The sequence below is a fragment of the Venturia canescens genome, chromosome 4, assembly GCF_019457755.1.
Source record: "Venturia canescens isolate UGA chromosome 4, ASM1945775v1, whole genome shotgun sequence".
Lineage (NCBI taxonomy): Eukaryota > Metazoa > Arthropoda > Insecta > Hymenoptera > Ichneumonidae > Venturia > Venturia canescens.
The window spans coordinates 12,360,618-12,373,742 of NC_057424.1; the positions used below are offsets into that span (position 1 = coordinate 12,360,618).

General features: G+C 38.7%; 1 protein-coding gene across 3 annotated transcripts; it reads left to right on the forward strand.

Annotated features, from left to right (window-relative positions):
• Positions 1-1,401: 1,401 nt before the first annotated feature.
• IP3K1 (inositol-trisphosphate 3-kinase-like protein) lies at positions 1,402-12,401 on the forward strand. Of its 3 annotated transcripts, none has more exons than XM_043416301.1 (5): positions 1,402-1,591; positions 4,408-4,536; positions 9,559-9,957; positions 10,481-11,161; positions 11,586-12,401. In XM_043416301.1, exons 2-5 carry the CDS (start codon positions 4,420-4,422, stop codon positions 11,787-11,789), a joined length of 1,401 nt encoding a protein of 466 aa, XP_043272236.1. In that variant the 5' UTR covers positions 1,402-1,591; positions 4,408-4,419; the 3' UTR covers positions 11,790-12,401. The 3 variants fall into 3 exon arrangements, with proteins under 3 accessions (XP_043272236.1, XP_043272235.1, XP_043272237.1); XM_043416300.1 differs by lacking the exon at positions 1,402-1,591 and adding an exon at positions 3,679-4,286; XM_043416302.1 differs by lacking the exons at positions 1,402-1,591; positions 4,408-4,536 and adding an exon at positions 5,694-5,847.
• Positions 12,402-13,125: the final 724 nt, after the last annotated feature.

Genomic DNA, 13,125 nt, shown 5'->3' on the forward strand with positions numbered 1-13,125 from the left:
TATCTATGGGGATGATTTTTTTTCTAATTATAAAGTAAATTCAGTTAAACCCGAACAGCAATTTGCGTACTATTTTGTGTTCAATATTAGCTCGATTTCGAGTTCGATGCAAGTCGGAAAATATTTACATGTCATTTTCACGACACACTCTATAATTTACCAACGGGCAAGATAATGAGAATACATAATCAATAATCAGAATAAACAATGCACGCTTCTTTGCTTTACAAAATTGCGAGCCTCGAATTATTCATCGCGACCTGGATAATATAGCCATCAGATTTGTCAACAAATACTCTCAATTATCGCTGGATTTTTTTGACATCCCTTTTTCAAAGGTGAATTCGTTATAGAAAAAAATGGTAACTGCCATTTTTTTTCGTTCAACATGTCCACTTTCGAAAAACACCCTCTAGGGATGAAATGAATGAACTAGAAGTCGTCATTTTCGCACATTGAATTTATAAATGTAATATTTTTGTGTCAGCTTAACATCCATTCACCGAAACGTCAATATTTTTGAATTTCTGGTTCGAGATTTTGCATTTTTTATTTAGTGAATTATTTTATGAATACATGCCATAGACCCGATTGTCTCGAGTTAACTGACCCCGACGCCGAATACAGCGTCGATCTTGCGTCCTCCATTGTTTTGTTTCCTAACCGAACCACCAGACGGTGCAAAATCTGATAATAATTGAGTTTGTTGACACTGGGCGCTTACATAGCTATGAAAAGTGAAGGTTGTCAGTACGGAATTGAGACCGCAATAACAAAAAAAACGTAAAGCCGTTAAAAATTTTTCATTTAAACTTCATCGGCTGAAACAAGCTGAAACGAACGATGATCGTTTGTGGGTGTATCGAAAACAACATTTTCGATTCGCCAATAGCCTGTTAATTGTTGATTAACAGCATGGGTGGGCCAGATAACATAACCTCACACTCACTATTCAATCGTCTACCTATAAATAGCATCTCGTAACGCGTTTACGCATGTAAACTTCATACATGAGTGATACGTGTCACGCACACGATGTTGTCTGTATACATAGATAAAAAAAAAATTATATTGTAGATTTTAAATGAAAGGTGGCCGGGACGCACAAGTGTCGTCGGCTCGTCGGCTTCGTGCTGCGAGGAGGAGGAAGGAGTGGAGGAGGGCATATTGTGTTCGGGGCCTGGTGAGGGGTCACGTGACAACGGATGGATTTGCGTCAATGCTGACCTCCGGGGAGACGCTGTGTTCTCTCTCCCTCTTTTTTCTTTCTCTTTTTCTCATGTCCTCTTTCTCGTGGCGTTCATCTTGGCGTCTCTCTCTCTCTCTCTCTTCTCTTTTTTTCTTTCTCCCACGCTACAAATCCAATCGGCGATACCTCATGGAGGATAACCTAACGAGTTATACTGCAAAGCAAAACGGTTTTACGCTGTTGGAACGACGCGCGAACCAATCCTCGAGCAACCAAACGAAAAAGAACCGCAACGCGAAAACAGAATGAGAGAAATCCTTCTCGAGTCACACGCCTTACATATTTATACGTCTTTCTCGCACACGCTTTCCCTACCCAGTCTTGCTGTTATTTATTCGCCAGGTTAGTGTTCAGAGAATAATAGTGTTCTGATGTTTTTTCCTTTTTCGATTATTCTTCTACGGTACAATCTAAACTCTGATATGTGGTAAATATTGGCATCGAGGATAATCGTACCCGTAACGCATAAAATATAATTCGATATGACAGTTTAAAGGTTAATTCTAGTTTTTTTTTTTTTTTTTTTTTTTTTTTTTTTTTTTTTTAATTTTAATTTTACGATTCCGTTGACGAGGGTGTATGTTTTGTATGACGAATTGAATTGCATACGTAGAAACTTCGCGAGGCCACCTTTTTTGTGAATTATTAATAATCGGGCTAATAATACGACGAATATATCATTTCGAAATGAAAAGAAGTTTCTCTGATAACCGCTACGAAGCAGCATAATTATTGAGGTCGTTGCTTTCGGGTACAAATTTAAGTGTCCCACGTGCCACCAAAATCAATCAAAAATCCTTGAAGGAGAAGATGCAGGAGGAAGTTTATTATAATAAGGTTCTTTATTACGCTATCATTATGCTGATTGAGGAAACTTTCAGGATACTTTCTAAGTGGCTTATAAAAGTTGAACAGGGCATTTCACCGCTCTCGCGCGTGGTTTATAAGCGCGGCGCGTGAAAGAACGGGGGCCGACGCACCAAGAGACGTCATGTGTGCCCGCAATGACGCACGTTCCCGCTTGCTCTCGGGCCAGAAAAGAGATAAAAGAGATAGCCCCTTTCCCCTACTCCCTTAATATAAACGCTTCACGGCGATAGTTGATTCCACGACGATCTGTATACTCGGATTCAATACGAATTCGAGTCTTTTTTCCTCTTTCCCTCTCTCTCTCTCTCTCTCTCTCTCTCTCTCTCTCTCTCTCTCTCTCTCTCTCTCTCTCTCTCTCCCTTCTTTGCTTTTTCATGTTTCTCACCTTTCGGATTGAGCCGAACATTGAGACGATACAAGGATCCGCCATTTTTTTTTGTTCGTGGCCACTTGAGATTTATCTCACTCGCGTCGCCTCTGTTGCAATTGTATTGCATATTGCATCGAACGCGTCACATAAACTGGACAATAGAGGGCGTGATAGGAAGACGGAAAGAGAAAGAGCGCTCCCCATTTTTTTCATTCAGCATTCAGTTCACCAGGAAAGAACTTCCTTTAAGGGGCACGAGCGCTCGCTCTCTCGTTCACCTCCTTTCTAATTAAAATTCTACAACTCACTTGATCAAACTAATGTCGCCTTTCAAATGAACTCTCTTCTAATTTAATCGTATGAATTACTAGATTTTCACTTTACGCGAATGTACAACGCGAATCATCGTGCATCACCCGATCATTTCCGATCAACACCTTTCAATATATTTACCCATTAAACCATGTCGCAATAAAAAAATGTGAATCATTCATTTCGCTCATCTCGTATACGTCGTTAAAACACTCGACGATTCATCTCGAGATCTGTTGCTGATTAATCACTGTATGTATCGCTCGTTTAACCGCACTAGTGAATGTGACGACTTCCGGCATTCCATTATAGACTTTGCGAGACCTAGAGGCACGGATTATGTGGAACAGTAGTATAGAAAAATGGATAAAAATTATCGGTTCGTATCCACTCTCGATATGGAAAAGCACGGCGTTCAATTTATGATAAGAAATTATTCATTCGGACTAATTGTGAGTGGGACACTAATAGAATCGTTCGAAAGATTTTTTCGTGTCGAGTCAATGTCAAGGTTAGAACGTGTGTGCACTTGAAGTTACAGACTTTTAGCTCTGCGATTTTAGTTGCAACATCGATCTGGGACAGAATGGGACAAACTTGAAATTCTTCAAAATTACAAAATTTGATTGCATCCGACCGTCGATGGGTAACTAGCTGTAAAAACAAAGGACGCTAATCGGACACTCAACGCATTCAAACTGTAACGTTTTTGAAAGGTTACTTCGCCAAGGAGGTTAGGAAAGGTCTAATAAGTCGTGTAGCGTGCTGGGAAGGAGTGAGGGGGGGGGGGAGTAAAACGATGATGAAATAACAGTCTCAAAACACAATTTTCGAAAAACTGTGGATGTCAAGCGTTCGTTGCATTTAATCTTGCTGATGCTGAATCGAGTGTCCCATTTTCTCCCGTCACACTCTAGAACGCAACGATTGCGTGTTTCTAATCGGAGAAATTATTATTCTCCTTCAATCAAGTTTGTCCATCGTATTTCGTCACCGCTTACGAAGCCGTGTCCTTTTTCGCGTACAATCAACAATCGTCCCAGGCTTAAAAAATAGTAAATCGAAGCTGCGTGTGGGAAATAGAGGGCGCGCTTATATTCCATTAGCACACAGACCAACCCGAAAGGAAGAGAGACTGAGCGAGAGAGAAGGATGGAAGCGCGGGAGCTCGAGCCGCGGGGTGGATTGGAGGACCGCAGCGATAAAATGACGTTGGTACTCTCTCGAGAATTCAGTTGTAAGCGAGCGGTAGACGGCGAGTGATTTGTAAAAAAAATTACCAAACAATTTAAAAGACACAGTGTTGAAATTCGAACGGAAAGACGCAGAGTCCCAATTTATTGACCCACCGCCTTCCTATTTTTAGGGTTATGTACACCTGATTCATGGCATGAATACAACCATGTAATGTTACGGTGAAAAATGTGCGACGCGCCCAAAAATTAGTGTCAAAAAAGACTGCACGACCGCTCAGAGTTTTCGTTGGTGAATTTTCAATTCTTTCTGAAATAAAGTGCTGTTTTTTATCGTCGTGAACGAGCTTCAGTGAAAACACAAAAAATAAACAAAAAGCAAGATATTATTTAGTTATTTTTTTTCTCCCAAGAATCGACGTATAATGTCAAGCAGTGTGTGCCACGCGCCTTTACCAGCACGCATGGAAGCATTCACGACAAGGATTTGTTTGCGGGCTGTTGATCAGTATGAACGTCTACTTCAAGCACATTTTAACAAGGTAGATATGCCAATTGATTTACTTATTTGTTTGGATTTCTTTTGAATCGAAATTCTTGTGAAACTTTCACCAATACTTTCATTCTAAAGCGTTTTGTATGGTGTACAAACCTTTACGGGTGAGTTTGAGAGTATAAAGTTTCATAAAATAGAATGTTCTAGTCCTCTAGTAGTTTCAACACGATAGTAACATTTGCCCAGTCAATGTGTATTTCGTGTTTGCCGAATCCAAGAGGGATTCTGAGATTGTACATTTTGAGGATTCGAGTTAAAATCTAGTGGTTTTACGTAGGAGCTAATGGACTATAGTTTGATTTTAGTATATCGATTGTGATGCGTTCGCTAAATAGAACGTTAGAAGCGCAACTCGCCCACACAAGTTACGAGATGAACGGAAATTGTATGGGGGCACGAGATCGGTCGATGTGTCTTCGGCCATGAGCCCAAGAATATTTATCGTTTATAAGTTAAATAAGAGCGCTCGCGAATGTTTATCTTCTCGGTGTACAGCTCTAACCTACCTTCGCGTCTTGCCACGATTCCATTTCTGCTATTAGTACTGTTATTATGGAAAACAAAATATGTGTGTTCCAGTTTAGTCGCTGAGTGATTTTCTCTTTAGTTGATTGAGTGGTTACCGTTGCAAAAAGTTCTTCAACCTCGAAAGCTTATTTATTATTAAACAAGAAAACGTGTAGAATAAATTATTGTCATAAGTACGTAATTATTGAATCAACTTTTTACGCGGTGTTTTTTCCTTTCGTCGGTGCAGAAAAACGCGTCACCTTGCGGCGAAATATTGAATCTCTGCGCCCTCTTGTGGCAAGCGCGTTCATCCTATCACCGACATCGAGTAACGAATTAACGAAAAACGAAATGTTTAAAATCAAAGGTTGAATATATCATTGTTAATCGGGATTAAGATTTCGAGTGAACAGTGACTTTGCGACTTTGAGATCTTTCATCTCCGAATCATTCAACGAGTCATTTATCGCGGCTGCATACACACCAACACACTTCGTCACCAGAGGTCACTTGTGATATTACAAACAAATGGCTTTCGAGCGCGGCGGACTCTGAGTATAAAATTTCATAACCCTTCGACTCGTCGTTCATCAGCCTCATTAGGGTTAATAACAGTTCCGGGTTTTGCATCCATTAACGATTTATAGAACGTCTGCATGAAATCTATTTTGGACGGATGAACGACCCAGGCTTCCTGCTGACCTTTCGGTCTGTCGAGCCAGACACTACGGCAGCTTACGTTCGGTATAACACTACACACGACTGCTTCGAGTCACAGAGAGGTTATGTACGTGTTACATTTAACACACAACACGCATACGTGACAAATTCTTGAAAAAATAAGGGGGCGGGGATTCTCGTTGGTGATCGAATCAAGGAAAACACCTCGAGTTGCGTTCTTCTTTTCTTCCTGCCTCTCTTTTTCGCGAACAACTTTATCATCGGCATACAAATTCTCTCCTTTTTCTCGCTTTTTTTTTCTTCATCTCACGAGTTTCTCTTTGCCCGTCCCATTGACCTCGTATAGTGTCATACGATACGAAACGGCGGACATTTAATTCGCCAAGGGCGAGGTGGTACGTGCCCTGTTTGCGGAATATCATTAGAATAAAAGGCGAATACGAGATAATCGTCGTTCGAATTTGTTCGCTTGATATTGGCAGCGAAAATAAAATGCTTATCAAAGGTTTACGATTTACGAGCTTAAACTGATTAAATGCGTGTGTGTGACAATCGGAGAGGATCGTCCATTATGCGGCTTAAATATTCATCGATAGATATCCAATCGAACGAAAGTGCACCCTCGGAACGAGACTGGATTTCGTGCTCCGCTCCATCACTAAGGAAAACAGTACAATCGTTTTCACAAAATGAACAATTCGCATCCGGAAGTAATGTTTCATTAAATATGCTGTCATGCGTGCGTCACATTCTTTCGTATTTTTTTAAATCCTCGTGTCTAGCATATGGCACTTTGAATATAATGGATTTAGAGGAAAAGTAAGGGAAATAGAGAAGCGAGAGGAGTGGAGGGGAGTTGAAAGTCGTACTATACTTTGGCAGAATTCCGTTTCGAGACACGAGACCAGCTTGCTAGTCAACCGGCTTATCGCTCGGATCCACATGTGTATACATTCGTCCATTTTCACATACGCACGCGCACACAGAGAGTCTATTCTCGTATAATTTCGTTAGTTATAATCGAGCGTCTTATCGCTCTATTGTTTTTCTTGCGTCGAAAAATTTAATTAAAAAAATGTAATTAACTTTGAAAAGAGCTGGTCGAGTCGCGAATGACTGGAAAGAATCGAGATGGTAAAATCGATTTAACCAGCCATCTCGTCGACCGAACATTTTCCGCGCCGGCAAATTCGATTTAGATTGACGTTAATTCCTGATGGAATTCATTCCAGACTTTTTTATTCGTCATCCCATGAAAATCAATCTCTTCGAGATCGTAGCAATGTTTATTATTATTTCTGAATAGTCTTTGACGAACTTAACCTGCAAAGTGATTCTCGCGTTTATTTTTTCACGCCCCGTACCCACGAGTAACGTCTCGTCACAATAGCTTCGTTTTTTTCCTTTAATTTCCATTGAATGACAATGGTCAAATAAAAAATATTTGCGCAGAGGTGAAAAATCAATTGAGTATCGAAGAAGAGAGAGCCGGTTAACGAACGCTCATTATGTGGCAATAATAAAACGTTCTTCAGCAGTTTAATAAAAACGCTTAAAACAGCTTTCATGAATTATAATGAAAGAATGCCGCGAGCGGATGCGTACGTTACTCACGTTTAGTTTAAGCGGACGAGCGCAGATTAAGGTACAATAACGCATTGGCAACGATGCAAAAATATTGTTGTTTCCCTGTTGCACCTTTTCATTCGTTCATCATTTTTATTTCGATTTCTTCGTTTCTTCCTAATCTTATGATGATTATCAATAACAACAATTATAATTTAATTACACATGAAAAATCTGAGGTGTAGCCGACGTCCCAATTTGACAACGCATCGCGCGTCATCCTTGTTTTCTCTTCGACACGCGAGCGAGCATACTTTTCTCCAATCGAAATGTAAACGAGTTTAGCCAAACGTCGACGATAATTAACCGACGATGAAGATCTTATTACGAAAAGCCGAGGCGAGAGAACCGTAAATGCCTGACGCTCGTTCGACAATTTCTCAATACGAATATAAAAAATATCGAGCTCAAGAAAAATAAGTGAATTTGGAATAAAATAAATTCTTTTTTCTTATCTTTCTTCCTATTTTGAAATTCTGTCTACGCAGCTGCTTCTCCGCCATCTTAACGAGCTCCTTTCTCCTTACTTATTCATCGTCAATTCGCTCCTGATTTTTAATATAATCCGGAATTCGGTCTAAACAAGAAATTATACGATAAATTAATGAAGCAAATCTTCGATTTTATCTCAAAAGCACCCCCCTATAAAGAAGCGATCGAAGCTCGGTCAATATTTTCGTTTCGAGTCACGGATCTCTGTGTTTAAAATCCATTTTTTTTCTCCTTTTTATTTTCATTGCTTCAAAATATACCGCCGCAGCCATCTCAAACGGGTGAAACGAAGCCACTCCCGAGTCTTCGAAATTGGCCGATGTGTCACGAATTTCAGTTTTACGCGATTTTTCACAATCCCTCGCTTCGAAACAAAAAAAAAAGCGAAAAGAAAGATTGGCCATGAATATTGAATAGCCCTCGAATGTTCGTCGTTAAATTTATTGCAACAAGCGCGCTGTTAAGGAGTTTCGGTACAGGCGATACAATGTTGCCATGCTAAACCATGCTAAAAACATAAAAAATTTCAAAAAGTTTAGAATTTTATAAAATTTGGTGAACATATTCTTTAGTGCCAAATTTGACAATACAAATTTTTTAAGATTTTTCTTCTACACAGTTATCGAGTAATTGATCACTAAAGTTTACGTGTATAAGCATAGCGTTTCCATATATATAGGTATACATTCCGGGCATAAGAAATCTGCTTTAATGCGTAATTACTCGATAACTAAGTAGAAGAAAATTTTGAAAAAATTTGTGTTTTTGCACTCGATGTTGAAGAACATTATCACCAAATTTGATCAATTTCTTAATATTTTGACTTCTGTACCGAAACTCCTTAAGCACGAGCTTGCGGAGGCGCGTTTTTTTCTTATTTATGTTTTTTTTTTTTTTTTTTTTTTTCCCCCTCGTAATACCGCTCGTTGAAGTTGATACATTTACCATTGTGTGTACTCGCTGCAATGAATTACAATTCGTTACACCTGACTCGGCTTTTTGCTCGCTGAGTCAAGCTACTTCGCCGCGTAGCACGTTAAAGTCACGTGTGTCATTTATTTATATACATAGAGAGACGACAAATGTACGTAATATATCGACGTGCGTGCGTACACGTACAACGAAATATGTGGCATAATCGAACAGCAGGCGAAACGTCTGCTGGGAGCAATGAAAAAACGAAAATAAATGATTTATCATTAATTTTATGATTCGTAGATTTAAAAAAAAAATTTTTTTCTCTCTCTCTTTTTTCTTTCACAATTCGTTTTTTTTCTTCTTTTTTTCATATTCGTATTAATCTACTCGTGCCTCACAGCGCAACTTTTTCATCGACGAATTATTGCTGTCACGCCCAATTCTCTATTCAATAAATTGTCCGCGAGAAGAATTGTAAATTGAAAAAAGTCGTTGAGCGAAAATAAACTGAAAATTCATGGCAGGAAGCTTCCAAGTCTGGGAAAGGAATGTTTGCAGTTTTTTGAAAATTTTGTTATCCGCGACGAGGAGAATTTTGGGGTTGGGGAATAAGTGATTTTTTTATTTCGTCGGTTATAACACGATTTTTTTATTATTTCGCTCGTTCGCTCGATCGAATGCTCGTTTAGTCGTTTTTGATTAATTGAGAATTAAACATACTCACTTGGCAGACGAAACAATAGTTTGAAGGAATTTTTGTTTTTTTTTTTCATTGTTGCAGCCATCAAGCAAGGACAACAACAAAGATAATAAGCTGAGATTACCCAGGAAAAATCATGAGAAAATAGTCGTCTCTCGGAACAAACATCAGGAACGACTGAACAATGAGGCAAGGGCAGACTCTCTGGAGCACGAAAGTTCCACATCCTCTGGAACGTTTTCCGGCGTAAACGCTCTGCGACAATGGAGAAAAAATGCCTATTTGGGGAATGAAAATAGACATGACAATTCGTCAATCAACAAACAGGAATCTGCTACGTCCAATTTAAATAATGATAAATCTCATTGTATTGCCGATTCGACGTCGATCCTCATCAACTCTACTATGAAACAATTCCCAAATATTTTGTCCGATGCGACCAGACCTGAGGAGGATTTATCCCTCAAATATCTCGCACTGGTTAGTACAGCCACAGACAAAACTTTCATTTTTAGTTAAACACGAACGAAATATTTGAGAGCCAATATTTTGTCGTACACTTTTATTTGCCGAAATAAAATTCTCCTCTGGACGTAAATTAATGCGAAATCGTCGCGCGAAACCGGGAAAGATAAATTGCTGCCTCATCAATTTTCTTCCACATTCTTCGTCCGTTTGATGATTTTGTAGTTTCGCTTGATCATTGTGAATGGAAAACGTTTTCAGGCTTCAATAAATTTTTTTTTCATCTCGCTGCAAAAGCTCGCTTCGCGAGCTGTTCTTTGCTTGTATTTTATTTCTCGATTTTTCTGTAAAACGAACATTTTTATTTTTCTTAGTGGAACGTATTTTCGATGAGAAATGTTTGTAAGCGAGCCTCGAATCCCCGCTACGTTCTTCAAGGTTTTTTGTTTTGTTTTTTCTTAATCACTCGAATTGGTGTAGAAGCTCTCGTTTGGATTCGGGGAGTTGGCAAATGAAAGATTATTGATTTTTGTTACAGAACGCTTTGGAACTTACAGCCCCAGCGAGTGACGTTTTATTGAAGAATCGTTTGAAATCGTGGTTCCAGTTGTCCGGACATCCGGATGGTTTTGCACCAGCTGGCCCTGGAACCGTGTGGAAACGCCGGACCGGAGGGCTCGAAAATACAGAGAGAAACGTTTACGAGTCACTGAGCAAAGACGCTGAGATGCGAGAATGCATACCACGGTATTACCGCGAGGTCGAGTACAAAGGGGAAACATTCATTGAGCTGCAAGATTTGTTATTCGGCTTCAACGATCCTCACGTAATGGACATAAAGTTAGGCACGAGAACGTTCCTCGAGTCCGAAGTTTCGAAAACGACCGAAAGACCCGATCTCTATTTGAAAATGATCGCCGTTGATCCCAACGCACCGAGCAGCCTCGAGCACGAAAAAAAAGCTGTCACGAAACTACGCTACATGCAATTTCGCGAACAACAAAGCTCCACTTGCAGTCATGGCTTTCGCATCGAAGCCATGAAACTGCCGGGCACTCCACCCATCACCGAGCTCAAAACCGTCAAATCACATGACCAAGTATTGCGCACGATGAAATTGTTCCTCAGTGACGGTGCCAAAACTCGGGTACGACTTCTTGATCGACTTCGCGACATCAGGCGTAGAGTCGAGAGTTCCAAATATTTCCAAACTCACGAGGTAAATTATTTTCTCTTCTCACTTCAATTTCTCTTCACTTAAATGAACCACTTTCAAAATATGCGTGATTCCTCAATTCTTTGGGTTTCCTTATATCAACGAAATGAACAGCGACGAGCCTTCAACGAAGTTCAATCAACTTATCATTTCCAGAATAATGATTTTTCAAAGTTATTTGCACAGTATTCAATGTAACAAAATAATTTTTGATGAACAATATAAAAGAATCTTTGGTTTTGTAATTCATTGTTGTCTAAAATTAAATAAAAAACGGATAATTTTTTAAATATTCTGCAAAAGAGTACTTTTGAAAATTACAATCTTTATTTTGTAACATAAAAAAACATAGTCCGTCTACTCAGGACATACTTTCTTGGTAATTTCACATCTTGATAATAAATGTTTTTTGCCCTTTTTTTTCCAGATTATTGGAAGCAGTATCTTCATGATTTACGATGAAGAAAAAGTGGGAGTGTGGCTGATAGATTTTGCAAAAACTTATAAAGTGTCCGAGGGTCAAACATTGACGCATAGAGCGCAGTGGAAAGAGGGAAACCACGAGGAAGGATTCTTATTCGGATTGGACAATCTAATATCAATCATCGAGGAAGTTGACAATTTGTTGTGAAAAACATTGAATTTTGCAAAACAGAAGAGAAATGCAAGAATGAATCATCAGTTTGTGGGTTTCGAATTCGAGAATCTTGCATCAGAGAGAAAGAGAGAGAGAGAGAGAGGATGAACTGAAAAGAAAAAAAAGTACCAAAAGATGGCGAGTGTAACCTCGTGTTAAAATTGATTGATAAAAATTAACTTAATTGTTTAGATCTAATTATTTGACTGACGAAATGTTTGCTGGTCAATTTCAAAGAAAAATGATAATGCCCAAAGAAAGCTCATGTTCAATGAAAAAGAGAAAAAATGTATGGAAATAACCGAAAACAAAATCACGAGCAGACTATTATAGGGAATGGCTTGGTGTTTTGTACCTTCCATTTTTTCAATTACTAAATCTTTTTTCCATACGTTGCTGACATAACTTGTAAAGAACAAGTAGAAAAAATCAAATAATCTATGTAACTCGTTCCCAACGAGAAAGTGACTGCAAAAGGCATTTAGTATTAAAAATTCTTGTTTATACAGTGTGTAGATATATATATTGTACCTTTTTAATATTTTATGATAAATACTCGTGGATTTATAAAGAGAATTTCACAATATATATAGAAATCACCATCAATCGACGTACTTTTGTGTTTATTTATTTATAATTACAAAAACACTTACAAATTGTGCTTTACAGTGATACATTTCCTTTGTTTACATGCATCACTTCGTGGGCACTCCTCTGCAACAGTCTGCTCTCCTTTCAATGCGACGCAACTTTCATTCTTGACGTATTTGAAGAGAATTCTTAAAAATACAAAACCCTTAGAACACATTTTTGCTGGGGGTATTTTTTCAAGTTGACCTTGAATTATACACCTATCGATTTGGACAAAAACGCGTGGGAATTTAGTTTTCCGATCCGAAAAGTTCGACGAATTTGGTTCGATCATAACGCAATAAAAAAACAATCGCTCACTCGAAGGAGAAACTCATTTCGACGCTTTTAAGAGATTCGACATTTACGATTGAACATTCAAAAGAAATTCAACAGATGGAAAATAAGCTGAAAACTCTACAAAATAATGAGAAGGCAGAGCTGCTCCAAATTTTGATTTCGTTGTTGATTTCGTAAAAAATAAACGAATTTCAAATTAGTGTTTCCGCCAACTATATATGCCCAATCTTTTTTTAAATTCATTACTAATAAAATAATTTTACGAACGTTCGAATAATAACGGCAAAAAATTGCAAGATTCCCATTATATAGCAACAATAAGCGTTCCACTTATCGCCCGTGACGCCCGGACGATGGCTACTGGGATAGGATTTGGGACATTTTGGGCGATAAGTGGAAC